The sequence below is a fragment of the Galeopterus variegatus genome, unplaced genomic scaffold (assembly GCF_000696425.1).
Source record: "Galeopterus variegatus unplaced genomic scaffold, G_variegatus-3.0.2 Scaffold3094, whole genome shotgun sequence".
NCBI lineage: Eukaryota > Metazoa > Chordata > Mammalia > Dermoptera > Cynocephalidae > Galeopterus > Galeopterus variegatus.
In genome coordinates this window covers 163,715-179,767 of record NW_007729205.1, presented here as the reverse complement: position 1 = coordinate 179,767, position 16,053 = coordinate 163,715, and the positions used below count along the sequence as shown (strand labels likewise).

Here is a 16,053-nt window from a genome sequence, read left to right as displayed (position 1 = left end):
GGAGCAGCATGAAGATTTGATAGGAAAACCTTAGGAAACAGAATGTTATGGTTGACAGGTTATCAATGGGGGATGCTTATTGGTAGAAATCTGAAAATATGATTTTCCAATGACAAAAATAGTAGGTGGTAATCATCCACTTCCTTGTCACTTTTACCTTTATTCTTTTATTACCAACCACAGACTTTTTCTAAGCCCTGGTCAATTTCTGATTCTATCTACCTTACTTTTTCTTCACTCTACAATATTACCCACTATGATTTTTCTGTAAATTTTTCATATTTCCATTTTCATGTTTACAGGCATTTAAAGGAAAATTTTTCTTTATATTTCAGGTAAAACACAAAAGATCAGGAGAGCAGATAGAACAAATAATCTGACAAATCATAAGTTACTGGTTAATTGGGTTTCATAAGGGTAGGTGTCCCTAAGTGGTCAGGAAGCCAGAAAAGAAAAAGCAAACAGATATGATGGCCTAATTGGTTGACGGAAGTCTTTAAAAGAGATTTCACATGTCTTTCATTAGAAAGAATAGTCTCATTTAAAAGGTCAGACACATATCCAAACCACAGGTGTTCCAGAAGGGGAGGAGAAAGGGAAAGGCATTGAAAATCTATTCAATAAAATAATAGTTGAAATTTCCCAGGTATAGGGAGAGACATGGACATTCAGATCTAGGAGGCTCAAAGATCCCCAAATATATTCATACAAAAATGTCCAATCAGAAACACATTATAGTCAAGTGAGCAAAACTCAAAGACAAAAAGAGAACCTAAAAGCAGCAGGAGAAAAGCATAAAGTCAACTATTAGAAAGTCCCCTTCAGACTAACAGCAGACTTCTCAACATAAATCCTGTAGGCCATAAGATAATGGAATGACATATGCAAAATAAAAATAAAGAAAAAATGAAGAAAGAAAAAAAAATTGCCAGCCAAGAATACTATACCCAGCAAGGTTAGCCTTCAGAAATGAGGGAGAAATAGTATATTTTCTAGACAAACAAAAACCATGAGAGATCACTATGACAGAACCAGCCCTACAAGAAATTCTCAAGGGAGTCCTGCATCTGGAATCCAAAAAATGATAATGACTACTGTGAATAAGCAATAAAGAACAATACCCACTGGTAGAGCAAAAATGCAGACAAGAAAGACAAAGAAACTATATCTTACCAAAAAACCAACAAACACGGAAGACAAATAAAAAAAACGGAAAGAAAAGAACAAAAGATATTTTAAACATCCAAATGAAAAGTGACAAAATGCCAGGAGTAAGAAAATACCTTTCAATAACGTCCCTATATATAAACAGATTAAATTCCTCATTCAAAAGACACAGACTGACTGAGTGGATTAAACAGCTAGACCCAACTATATGCTGTCTTCAAGAGACTCACCTCACCTATAAAGATAAACACAGACCAAGAGTAAAGGTATGGAGAAAGATATACTACTGAAATGGAAACCAAATACAAGCACAAGTAGCTATTCTTATATTAGATAAAGCAGACTTTAAATCAAAAACCATAAAAAGAGATAAAAAGGCCATTATATAATGCTAAAGGGATTTATCCAGTAAGAAGATATAATGATCATAAATATATATGCACCCACCACCAGAGCACCCAGATATGTAAAGCAAACACTATTAGACCTAAAGAAAGAGATAGACCCATATACGATAACAGTAGGGTCCTGAACACCCCTCCTTCAACATCAGAAAGATCATCTAAGCAACAAATCAACAGAGAAAAACAGGATTTAAGCTATACTTTAGACCAACTGGAGCTGGCAGATATCTGCAGAATATTTCATCAACAGCTACAGAATGTACATTCTTCTCATCAAGCACATGGAACATTCTCCAGGATAGATCACATGTCAGGTCACAAATCAAGTCTCAACAAATATAAAAAAACTGAAATCATTTCAAGTTTCTTTTCAGACAACAACAGATTGAAACTAGAAATCAATAACAAGTGAAACTCTGGAAACTATACAAATACATGGAAATTAAACAACATGCTCCTGAAGGACCTATGGGTCCAAGAAGAACTTAAACAGGAAATCAAAAAATTCCTCGAAACTAATGAAAATAAAGATTTAGGTTAAAGTAAAAGTTGCAATGCCTATCCATACACTCTTCAGCTAGCCAACTGGTAATATGCCACATTTGCATTTACATGATCCTTCTCTCTGTCCCTCTTTACACAGAAACACATACCCCACACACTTAGGATTTTAGTGGCAGTCATCTTGTAGTGTTTTACGTTTTTATATTTTGTGCTTTTCTAAGGACATGGCAATGTTAAATTGACAATTCTAAAAACTAAAGATGTTCTCTCTATATACTGCATTAATCATATTTGTATTTTCTAAATACTTAAACTTTCTATCAATTAATGAAAAACTTGAAGCATTCTAAATGTTCACTAATAAGAGAACGATTTAGTAGATTATGTTACATGAACTTGGGGAAATTTTTATAGCCTAGGGTACACTATGGACAGACTCAAATCAAAAAGAACAAGAACATATAAATATGATACATAAAGTGCTGTTGTGGATTGAATGCCCCCACTCACTGAAGCTTAAATTATGGCCCCCAAAGTTCCAGGCTAGTTTCCCCCACCCACTGTGACAGTGTTGAGAGGATGGGAAATCCTATTGTGGTAACTGAAAGGTGGGGCCTTGAAGAGGTGATAAAATTGTAGGACCATGCTGTAGTGAATGGATTAATACTGGAGTCTAGGGTGTGGTTCTGAGGGCTTTAAAAGGACAGCACATGACAGTCTCTCTTTCTCTGCTCTGTCATTTTCTACCATGTGAGATCCCTGCACTGCTGTAAAGCTACCACCAAGGAAGACCCTCACCAGATGTGTTCCCTGGACTTTGGACTCACGGTCTCTGAAACTGTAAGCAATAAATTTTGTTTTCTTATAAATCACCCAGTTCCAGTTATTGTGTTGTAAGCAACAGAGATAGATTAATACAAGTGTATTATCAGTCATACATATTTCAAGGTGTACTTTGACAAGTCCCAAACATTCAGATGAGAAATTGAAGTAATAGTTGAAAGAAAGTGAGCGGCGATGCCAGGTACCATTCAAGCTTTATTAAAGGAAGAAAATCTGCCGGGCTGTGCTCAAAGTGGGGAACAGCTCGGGGCTGCCCTGAAAATGGGGGACAGCACCAGGTGTGGGGGTGGTAGAGCTTATATAGTGTGCCAAGGGCTGACTGATACCATCAAGGAGGGGCATTATGCTAATATGGATCTGGGTGGAGAACTGCGTCCTTGTGGAAGCAAAAGTGGTTTCTGTTTAAGTCAGGAGGCTTCTCATAAAGGGAAGGGGGGAAGGTAGGGGAGGGGGTGGGTGGTGCCATTTTGTACTTGCGCTTGTCTAAGGTCGTGCTGGTTATGTTGCAGATCTATTAATAGTTAATTACACACACACACACACACACACACACACACAAACACACACTCCAAAACAACACAGAATCTGTATGATTTAGTAGAAATCTTTCCACACAACATGGCCTACAAATGACCTGTTCTGGCAGGACGTTGCAACTATACATCCATTTAATTTTGGAAGTAAATGCATGAATAGGATTATTTTTCTTTTGTAATGCATGTAAGACTACACTTCCATTGCTATCCTTTTGGTTGCACTGTCCCTCTGAAGCTTACTACTTCCTCAGCCTATTGCTGTTTTTGTAACCACTATTTGCCTAATGAATTCACATCAGCCAACCCAACTGTTTAGTAGATAATGTCTCATTTTCAACTGCCTTGTTTCTCAGCAAACTACACATATTCCATTACATGCTTGAATTGCCCTTCTACTATCCTTTTATTATTTCCTTTTTGTTTTCAGCTACCTCAGTAGTTATCTTGGGATAGCCATAACCAAAGAAACTCTCCATGTCTTTGTTATTTAATGTGGAGGGTGGATAATAGGAGAATATTAGACTGAATTATTGTGGGAGGTCTTAAATTCATATCTTGAAAAATTTGAAAAAATGCCATTGTTCTTTAACATGGAATTGAAGAACAATAACTGTGGGTGCCTCTGTGCCACCATCCAGTTGTCCTAACCAGATTACATATGCAAAATTTCCACATTCAGAGACTCTGATTCTGTAGGCTAAGATGGGATCTTAGAACTTATTTTTGCAAATGCCTCCAACAGTTTTTATGCAGCTATTCCATGGACTTCAATTTGAAAATGAGGCCCACTGTATGTAGCCACCAAACTATATACTACACCAGAGACCCTCAAACTTTAATATGCGTATGAATCACTGGATTTCTTTTTAACTTGCAGATATGGATTCATTGGGTCTGGAATAGGGCCTAAGTTTCTATGTTTCTTATAAGCACCCAATAGATGCTGATGCTGCTGGTTCGCAGACCACATTTTGAATAGCAAGATGTTTTGGGGAACCAATATTTACAGAGATGAAGATATCAGTGGCACCTGTAAGACTAGTAAAAATTTGTAGACCTGTGACATATTCACAATTTATTTATAGGCCAGGAAATGCAGAAATAGGATTATTCCTATTGGTTATTAAATTGAACTAATTTGTCAATAAGCACGCTACAATGTTAGAAGAAAATTTTGACAATATATGTTTGTAAAATAATTGGAGCTACATGTTAATTTTTCCAAATTGACTATCATGGTGTTATAAACATTACTAAACAATAATTCTGCGGCATTGTGTATAAAGTTCTATGTTAGTTTGCTAAGGCTGCCATAACGAAATACCACCTACTGGATGACTTAAACAACAGAAATTTATTTTCCCACAGTTCTGTAGTTCTCTGGAGTCTCTCTCCTTGGCTTGCAGACAGCTGCCCTCTTGCTGTGTCTGTGGTCCCTCCTCTCTGTGTGTGCATCCCTGGTGTTTTTTCCTCTTCTTATAAGGTCACCAGTCATCTCGGATTAGGATCCCTCCCTTAGTGTTTCACTTAACCTTAATTACCTCTTTAAAGGCCCTATCTCCAAATACAGTCATTCTGGGGGTTAGGGCTTCAACATAGGAATTTTGGAAGGAAACAATTTAGTCCATTACAAGTAAATACTAATAAATTTGAATCTAAAATAGGCTACATTTTAAAATATTTTATTATGTTTGGGGGGGACAAAGGCCCTTAAATAAAAGAACTTAAGTTTACTTGTATTATGGGCTGAATCACATTTCCCCAAAATTCATATGTTGAAGCCCTAACCCCCAGTACCTCAGAATGTTACTGTATTTAGAGTGTTAAATTAAATAAGCAGGAGGCCATCAGCCTGAGGCTTTCTCCATACTTTTGAGTTACTACATAACAAACTGTAATCTAACTTTGTATGTAAACAAACTGAAACTTAGGAGTATAATAAAAAGCTGAGTTTCAGCCCATCAGAAGCAGGTGGGTTTCAGCCAGTCACAGGAAGCCAGTTCATCACACCATGTGCAAATAAGGCAGACACCTACCTGTGGCCAGTCAGGTGATTTCTCTACTTTGCTTCTTTCCCCCGCCTATAAAGGTTTGCTGTTACTCTGCTGGGCAGAGCTCTCTGATCCTCTTCTGGACTCATGAATCATTTTTTGCTCTAATAAACTCTGCTAGATCTAATTTGTCTAAAGTTTTTCTTTTAACAGGAGATAAGGTCTTTAAAAGGGTAATAAGTTAAAATGAGGCCATTAGTGTGTTCCCTAATCCAATCTAACCAGTGTCCTCATAAGAAGAGGAAACTGGACATACAAAGAGACACCAGAAGTGTGCATGCACAGAGGGACGGCCGTGAGAAGAGCAGCAAGGGGAGGCTATCTGCAAGCCAAGTAGAGAGGCCTTAGGGAAAACCAACCCTGCTGGCCTCTGGACCTTGGATTTCCAGCCTCCACAACTGTGAGAAAATGAATTTCTGTTGCTTAAACCACCCAGTCTGTGGTATTTGTTATGGCAACCCTAGAAAACTAACACACTGATGATTTCTACAAGCAATGAAAGTCAGTGCAAGACATTTTAACAAACAATATACAGCTTTTGTTTTCTTTCATACTTAGTGAACCACACTGTTTGCATTTCTTTCACATCATATGAAGAAAAATTTCTAAATAAAACTCTAAACAGTGTTGAATACATTCAGCTTTCTGTATCTGCAGGTTCTGCATTTGCAGATTCAACCAACTATGAATCAAAAATATTCGGGGAAATAACCAATAAAGAATAACAAAATGACAATTAAAAAATAATGCAAATAGAAAACAATATAGTATAACAACTATTTATATAGCATTTATATTGTTTTAGGTATTATAAATAATCTATAGATGATTTAAAGTATATGGGAGGATATGGGTAGGTTATATGCAAATACTATGCTATTCAATATAAGGGACTTCAGTATCCCAGGAGTTTGATATCTGCAGGATTTCTGGAACCAATCCTTCATGGATACCAAGAGACAACTGTACACTTAACATAAATTATTACATCTCAAACACAGGCTAAAAAACAGACCACTCAGAAAGCAATTCCAAAAGTTGCTTTATCCCCCTAAAAATCCTATACAGTTTTAAATTGTCATTAACTGAGAACTAAACAGTTCAAATTGGTAACAAATTTTAAATATTTATTAAAATAGAAATATAATTACAATTAATTAAAGATTAGAGTGCTTCTGACATTCAAAAATAAGCCTTACCTTTGTTTTGGGTTCTAGAATTTTTACTCCGTAAATTGATATTTGCAACTCAACTTTAGGAATTTTCTGGCCTTCAGATTTCTTGATATGTCTCGCAAACTACAAATGAAAAATTATTCACAAAACTGTAATTCTGTTTCTGTGAAGAATGAATACAAACAAATATACATTTGGAGTTTGTATTCAATGTCAGACTTACATTAAGTGAATTATTGCCCATTACAAAGTATTTTACGAAAATAGTCTAAAAATATTTAAGAAATCATAGCAATTTACCATTATAGTTCAGATTGATTTTTGTGACTTTTTAAAAACACGATTTTAATGCACTTTTTTCAGAATATTTTAAAGACTGTATTCTTAACAGATAGTTGAGAAAACAAAACCTTTGCGGGAAGATAAGCAGAGGTCAATTTATTTTTCTGTGCATCTTTTGCTTTTATTATTTCTAGAGAACTTACAGTTCACCAGCTGCTGGATATGCCATCTTTGCTATTTCTTGATATTTACCTAGTTTGGTACACTGTCCTATCTAACCAAAATCAATGATTGAAAAGAGACAGATTACCATATCCAAACTGAAGCTAAGGATTGAAGTAATTATCCCAGCTAAAAGACTCAGGTACAACTAGACTTAGTTCCGAATTATTAAAAATGTGAGTATCTTGAAAACAAACATTTTTTCAGTGTTTTCGTAGTAGTATTTATTGTACCTTCTCGATGAATTAGTAAGCATATGTAAATGCTCATTAGGTTCTGTTATAAAATCAAAAAGAAAATCAGAATAGTCATGCACTTAGTAGACAGAGTTTCTGCCTTTCTCCCAATATTGCCTGATTTAGTGGTGTAAAATTTAAATTTAAATATTAAACAATGAATTAATTTTTAAAACTTTTATTTTGGAATATTTACGCTATATACACACACACAACACATATATGCTATTTGGTAAGTCCAATGCAGTATCTGGGACAAATGAAGTTGCTTCAAAAAGTTCATGGGAAAAAAGATTAGTGCGAATCTTTCCATGAACTTTTTGAAGTACCCTCATACCTACAATAAAAAATGTTATTATTTATTTGAAATTCAAAGTTTATTGGGTGTCCTGATTTTATCTGCACCCCTACTCTCTCTGTTTTCCTTCTATCCTACCTCCCCTCCCCTTTCTTTTTAAGAAATGGAAAGAAAACTATTGGAAAAAACAGGTTTTCTCATCCCTCTTTTAGGGCTTAGAAAAGTTATTTCTCAGTATAACATTTTTTCAGCATATAGATCATCCTAACTTGACTCAAAATAGATGACATGTAGGCAGGGTGGGGTTCCAGTCCTCTTGTGTGTCATATTTAGTTGCATTACACATATCATTCTAATCTGGGGCAGATGTGAGTACACATGGTATAGCTCAGTCCTGAAGCAGAGAGTGGTTAAAAGCCTTTTTGTCTTTTCATGGCTTTGCACTGCCATGGAGAGTAACATAATTAATGCATACACAAATGCCTTGAAGTGTCTGCCTTCATATCCCAAGGGGTACCATTTGTTTCATTCCATTTTGGGTGGTGTAATTTTTCAGCTTGCTGTCTGCCCTGCTCTGTCAATGCAGGCTGCTATTTTTTTTTTTTTTTTTTTTTTTTTTTTTTTTTTTTTTTCCTGTATCCAACAGTCTTATACTGTGCAGATGATTCAACCAACTTGTGCCAGAGAATTTTCTTTTTTGTCTTTAAGAAACTTGTTTTGCTTCAATGAAGATCTTTAAAAATTATCCCAGCTCTTTCTCACAGAATGTGGATTAATTTTGTTTCTTTTCCCTTCATAAACTTCTATTGGCATCATTAAACAAATTGGGGGTTTTAACATGCAAAGGCTTACAAAATAAATCAGCTGCTCCCCATCTCTGTGAATGTATCTGAGCAAAGAAACTCCCACTGTTGGCTGCAGAAGCATTCCACTCTTGCTTCCTAGGTGCTGCTGTTTTCCATAAACACGATGAGCAGTGGCTTCTGAGGTCCCTTCCACATCTGGACACAGCCATTCCTGTGACCTCTGACAAGAATTGTGCAACCTTATATTTTCCAAAAAGTCCACCACAAAACCACCACTAATATTAAACTTATCTGTTGAGAAGGGAAGAAAGAATGGAAGAAATGAAGAAAGGAAGGAAGTAGAAGCTGGAGGTAGAAAAAACAAAGAGGAGGGGTAAGAAGTAAGGGAGAGTGGGACTCAGGGAGGGAGGGAGGAAAGGGAAAGGAGAGAATGAGAGAAAGAAAAAGAAGCCTAAAATATCTGATCTAAGGTTTCTGAAACTTTTCTCTCTGCTTCATATAAAGATGAAGTAATTGTGTTCAAGGAAGCTTCAGAGGTCATCCAATCTTCCTATTTCAAAGATGAGAAAAATAAGTCCCAGAGAAGTTATGCACCTTGGTCATAAAATGGATTTGTAACAACTCGGTCTACAACGTAGTTTTGCAGATATACACTAAATAACCTTTTCCTTTTACACAGCATATTTTCTGCATTTAAAAAACAAAATTGCCAGTTCTATCTTCAAGCATTTCAAGGCTTATTATACTGGTTGTTGAACACATGTTGCAAAACTCTTATGCCTGAGGTTATATTTATTCAATGTGCATTTTAAAGAGAGTTTAATATGCTCCTTCCTGCATCTCTATTTTTTTCCTAAAACTTAAGCTTATTGTATTCCATAGTTTGCATTTCCCCTTTAAGTCCTTTTTTCTATCGGCAGACCTCTTAATTATGTTTTGAAATATTTCTAATTTATATTTTGAACACATGCTGCTCAAGCTATCTTAAATTCTTTTTTCTCCCCATTTACTACTTTAATGTTAATGCTTGAAGAGTCTTTTTGCAGACTTCTTTCAATTTTTGCGTCAGTGGATTCAATTCTTGGTAGATCTAGCTAGAGTGATCTACTATTAAAACTTGAATATAATAATCCAATCAAAATGATTCAAAGGGTGTGAAGCATGAGCATTCTGGGGAATTATGAATACAAAAAAAAAACCAAGCTTTTATTGGTTAGTTTAAAATTATAGAGAAGAATGAATTATTACTTGAAATACATAAAGTGTTTAGTTAAATTTATATCACTGCTATGTAGAATTGTTAAAAGTTAAAAGGAGCACAACTGAGTTTCAATGTCATCATCACACAGATTTCTATCCATTTCTCAAATGACTTTTTAAAAAGTGAAGTCCAATTACACTACTAAAGGAATTTTTATTATTAGGCAAGAAATTATTTAATTATTACTTTGCACCTATTATTCTGAGCTACTATTCCTCTTTGTGGTTCTTCTACTTAAATTTTTAATTTTGTTATTATTATTCCTAATAATCCGTGGGAAAATCAGCTATGTTTGTATATAATTAAATTAAATATTTCATTAGCAAAATAACTGGTTGTGAAGACAAAGCAGAGTGTTATCCTACACAGAATGAGGTTGACTGCTAGGCTGAGACTTAACAGGACTTGACATGAGTTCCCAAAGGCCACATTTCCTTGAAGTAACTTCATGTAATTTTAATTTATCTGCATTGGAGTGAGGGGTCTCTCCTCCAAAACTGGGCCCCAAGAATGCTGCCCCTAGTTTTGTCCCAGAGAAACTGATGTTTGAATCTGTATACCAAAACTTATTCACGTGTGAACATAACAAACAAATTGTTTATGAAATACACTGAGCCTTCTGACATTTGTACTAGTTGTATTAATAAAAAATAGATAAATCACTATGAAAAATGAAATTCATTACCATAATAATCCTATTAAGTACATAGAAATTGAAAAGTGTTTTTAATTATTACATTTTTTAAAAAGCTGTGTTTTCTTTAATCTGAGGTTAAAACATGATTAAGAAATAGAAATTGTGGAACATGATTTAAAAATATAAAAAATGTTTTGAAAAATACATAATCTGAAGGCAAAAATTCAGTACTTACAAAAATTAATACATTACAGAAAAATTATAAACTATAAAATCTCTGTAAAATGACAGAAAAATAGTACATAAAAAACCCAAAGTTTAAACATTTTTCTTGAAAACTAAGCAGACATCATTAAACATAGTAGCCTGAAAAATACATCATTAAAAATCGTTTATGTTTTCTGTTAGTTTGTATTATTCTTAATCCTTCTGAGTTCTTATTTGATGTCAGAAGCCAATATACTAATACTGCAAACTTTTAAAAAAGGAGTAAACATAAATAAAATGTTACCTTCGGTGATAAACAAGATCAAATACTAAAGTATAGTAGATTTTTAAAAAAGGAGTCAGAATACATATGTCTAAGAAAAATAAGCAGAAAATTAAAATGGGGATTGTGTACTCATGGTAAGGGAGCAAACTTCTTCTTTTAGTAGAGCCACAGCACCACCTAAGGGCCATTTCTACATGAAAACAAAAAATGAAAAGGAGCCTGGGTCGATGTTTTTAAAATATATGTAAAAGTGGAAAGATTTATAAGATCTGAAGAGAAACCAGAGTATAATTCCTGGTGTACTTTGAATTGCAGCCTCTGACCTCTTCCTCAAAGAAACAAAAAAATAAATATAAATAAAAAGTATCGTTTTATTCATTCTCAGCATGTGAATCATGCTTAGATATACTTCTTTCCTGATATACAAAATTCTGCAATTAGCAAAGTAAAAATTGCTTATTAAATACATATTTATTCCTGAAGACACTTGAAAGACAAAAGCAACTGTAAATTAAGTATGCATTTAAAACTATAATACATAGTTTTTTTATCTTGTTTTAAATTATATTCCTGTATTAACAGAGTGCATTTCTAGACCCAATATAAAATCCCACAAAAATGTATGTAAGCTAGCAATTGTTTAGAAAGCATTTGATTTCAAATATCTCTATTTTATCCAGTCATTCTGTATTTGAATAGTTTTGGCTTTGGATTTAGGGTTGACTGAATAAAGAATCACCTAGGTATAAAGAGACATTAAGTGTAAATCACTGTTCTTTTATAAAACATTCTGATTGTAGTAAAGTTGGACTCATGTCCAGAATTTGCAACATTTTAAAAACATTAAATGTTGTCCATAGACTGAGGCCTTTTAAATCCTCTATCAGTGCTTTAAAATATTGGCTAAATGAAGGTTAAGTTTGAATTATGACCCCATGCGCAGTGGAAAGAAATGGTTGGCTTGTCCACTCTTTTTCCAAATGTGAGTGATACTATCTTGGGACCTTTTGGCATTTTTACTTTAAAGGATTAGGTAAAATATTTACATATAAAATGGATGGATAAAAATATTATCCATCTTTATTTCTTCACCCAGAATACAAGCTATACCACTTCAGTTTTTCCTCAATGTAAACACTGAGTAAATTCCACTTGATATGATATTCTCAAAACAAAGGAATACTTTTTAATGTCTATGACTTTGCCTGGAACAATCAGAGACCTCACTCTCCTGTGGAGTAACTGGATTGTCTCTAAACCAAATAAAGATAGAGAAGGGTTGTTTCTCCAAAAATATGAGAGCAGCCATAGAGAATAACACAGAGAATTAATTGTGTAAACAAAGTAGCAGTATGTGGATTTTATAATACACTAAAGATGATAATTCTGTTGAAGGACTTTTTCAAATTTTAAAATCTCAGTGAAACAATGTCCTTTGATATGGGAAGCAATTAGAAAAACAGGCTCTGTGGCATCTTGTGTAAGATATTTTTCAGGAAACTTGCCGATTATGACTATACCAGGCTGCTTATTAAATGTCCTCTTCTCTCTTAGTCCCCCACGGCTGCTCATCAACATGTCTAGATCCTCGTGGATTTTCCCATTGGGAAATCTTTAATATATAGTGTCACTGCAAAATTTTGCTTTGAAATGAACTCTAATGCCATGTTTTCAACTGGTGGATATGATGTATTAAATATTTGAAATAGTTGTTATGCCATTACCAATTTTTGAGTTAAGGCATAAGTGAGCATTGTCCAAGCAAAGACAAGTTACTAAATGTCAACACTTATGAAATATCGGCATTAAATATTTTTGTTGAGTATGAGCAATTACACCTTAGAAAAATACAAATAGTAAGCCATATTCAGAAAAAAATTAGTTGTGTGTACGTATTTATTAATAATGTGTCCTTGATCTGGTGATATTTATTCAATAGATCATTTTTAACAGTGTGAAACTATACGTGCTGCAAAGCTAATCATGCTTTGATTTCCATCAGTTTGCTGACAACATGAAAGAATCAAAACACTAGACATTCATTTGAAGGCTTTTCCTACCTTTAGTTTTCTTACAGCATCTCTCACAACTTCTGTCCCTTTCGGTTGCTCCACTTCTGTGCTGCCAAGAAACTGAAAATGGCCATTGTGAGACACAGGCTTTACTGCATCACATATCCTTAAATTATTTTTGAACTATAAGGTTGCATAATAGAACGGTTTGATAGAAATGCAAACCCAAGCCCTAATTAAACAGAAGAATTATTAATTTATATTATTTGTATGCTATATGAAAATATAAATATATTACTTCATCATTTACAATTCCTGTTATTCAAATATTTTTCAGGCATACATTATCTAAATATTTTACTAACAGATTTTTACTGAAAAGCAAATTAAAGTTATTTTATTAGGCTCAAAGGAATAAAGTTGATTTCAACAGGTACAATTTAATGAATACTGTAATAATTATAATTATCTGTAAAGTCAAAGCATATAAATGATTTCTAGTTGTTACTATGAACTTCAATAATATATTTCACAGTTTATAATTTCAAATCAACATTTTTCTGTTTTCTAATTATGAAATTCATATAGCATGTAGAATTTAAAAGACAAACATTTTTTAATACCCACATACACCATTCAATAAAGCTATAGCTAGACTAATTCTTTAAAAATAAAACATACATAGGGCCGGCCCCGTGGCGCACTCGGGAGAGTGCCGCGCTGGGAGCACAGCGATGCTCCCGCCACGGGTTTGGATCCTATATAGGACTGGCCAGTGCTCTCACTGGCTGAGCACGGTGTGGCTGACACCAAGCCAAGAGTTGCGATCCCCTTACCGGTCTCGAAAAAAGACAAAAAAATAAAATAAAAAATAAAACATACATGATTTAAAACTTTACTAAATTTTAAGATAACCCTGATGATAATCATTAAGGGTGCTTATCTTATCTGACCAATCCAAAAAAATAAAAAGTTTTTTAACACATTGTAACAAAATCTCTACCTTAATACCTCCTAAATAGAAGTCCAATATCAGGAAATGTTCAAGACCAAGTAGAATTGAAATACAGAGGTTTTATTCTAGAAAACATTTCTAGACAGATAGCAAATAATCATTAAAGTCACAAAGTATATATAATTTCCCAAAAGTCTTTTTGCTCTTGTCATATACTACCAAGGATAACACCAAAGAGAGTCATGCATTCACCACTTCTCACATGTACAGACTAGATATGTGTGTGTGTGTGTGTACACTTTGTGCCAAATGATTAAATGGAATCTTCATCATGTGGTAAGTTACAGAATGGAAGGGAACAAAATAATAAAGCCACGGTATCCCTTATTCTTCCCTTCCTTCTTGAAAGAGTAACAACTAAAGAAATTAGAGTATCATTTTTTTGAAATGGGCTATCTTCACTAGTGGATTGAGAATTACCCAGGGAGCAGGTTAAAATGTAAAAATGCAGATTCCTCAGTGAAATAAATCAGAATCTTTAGGGGTAGGGCCAGGGAATTATATTTCTAAAAGCATCGCAGGCGATTCTTTATGCTAAAGTCTAAGGAACAGAGTTAACAGGTCATGAGGACACTGGAAGGTAGATACAAAAGATGAGTTGAAAATACAGTGTATACTTGCTGTTCCCTTTCTGATGAGCTCACAGAGGAGAAATAAACCTCAGTTGCTCTGAGGCAAAGAGAAGTCTTAGTTCTCAGATTCTATAAACTGTAATGGTTCCTTTTCTTAATATGTTCAAACACAGTTCCTTTTTTCTAATATGCTCAAACTATACAAACAACAGCTACCAGGGCCTAGGTATGATATCATCAGGCACTCAGTTTGCCCACTGCGAGCTCAAGGTGTTGGTTGATCAGGTATACATAAAAGACCAAAGTAAATGAGAAATTCTCAACTTAAAAGGAACTGAAAACCTGCTACCAAGATGTGGGAGACAGCCAAATCTATTCCTGACACCAATGGACCTGTCACATTTCTTCTGTTTTAGATCAGTGTTTTCAATCTTGGTTGCATGATAGAATCACATGGGGAACTTTAAACTTATTACCAATGTTTATGAGTCTGATTTAATTGGTCTGGAGCAGAATCAAGACATCTGTACATTTTAAAGCTCCCGAGGTGATTTTAATGTGCCACCAGGTTTGAAAAGCACTGTTTTAGATCATCCAGAAAGGATAAAGAGTTCAAGTAACAGAAGGAGAATTAACACAATAGGAGCTATTTAGTTCAGAGTAATTCCATGGGGTAAATTCCTGTTCTCCACTTCTCTGAATTTATCATTTCACTGAGAGATCCATTATTAGTGGGCAGTCTAGCATTAGCAGGGGCAGGGAGGTAAAGGCAGATACTTTATGTGTAAGTGATTCTTGAACTAGAAGAAGGAAGGACATGACATGTCAATAACAGACTGTAAGAGTTACTGGCAATATTTTTGGAAGAATATTTATACTTCAGAGGAAATGCTATGTCATAAATATTACATGGAAATAGCTCCGTATGGGAAAATTATGGAAGAACTCCAAGTATATTCTAAATGAATCAACCTCTAGCATTGCTTCAGGAACCTTTTAATATGCTTCTTTCACACTGGCTTTAATTAAACCATCTGAGTAATGAAACACTGGGAGAAGCCTTGAATAATGGTGGGAATTAAATTAAAAGACATCTTAATATGGAGTTCGCTACTTAACCCAACTTTTTCTCATGTAATATTACATGACGTAAATGAAAATAATTTTAAAGCTGAAAACTAGTTTATTCCTTATATGATGAAACACTGGGAGAAGCCTTGAATAATGGTGGGAATTAAATTAAAAGACATCTTAATATGGAGTTCGCTACTTAACCCAACTTTTTCTCACGTAATATTACATGACGTAAATGAAAATAATTTTAAAGCTGAAAACTAGTTTATTCCTTATATTTCCTGTATTTTTAAAAATTATAAAAGTCATCATGACACTCAGATTAAATAAATCATATTTATATGTTGGGCCACGTTTCAATCCTGAGGCGCCTGACTGTGCATAGTTCCTGCTTCCTGGTGGTGGCCATTTTAAGCTTAAGTTCACTGTCGCCATTCCATTAGCGCTGGTATGCACGTACCCGAT

At 34.4% G+C, this 16,053-nt stretch overlaps 1 protein-coding gene across 3 annotated transcripts in view; it reads right to left on the bottom strand.

Annotated features, from left to right (window-relative positions):
* GULP1 (GULP, engulfment adaptor PTB domain containing 1) overlaps window positions 1-16,053 on the bottom strand; it is a 113,445-nt gene that overhangs the window by 46,703 nt on the left and 50,689 nt on the right. For all 3 annotated transcript variants that reach the window (XM_008583954.1, XM_008583955.1, XM_008583956.1), the window contains exons 3-4: window positions 12,976-13,047; window positions 6,705-6,803 (exon numbers count right to left, since the gene is read on the bottom strand). In XM_008583954.1, the coding sequence (XP_008582176.1) occupies window positions 6,705-6,803; window positions 12,976-13,047 (171 nt within the window). The remainder of the gene's footprint in view (window positions 1-6,704; window positions 6,804-12,975; window positions 13,048-16,053) is intronic.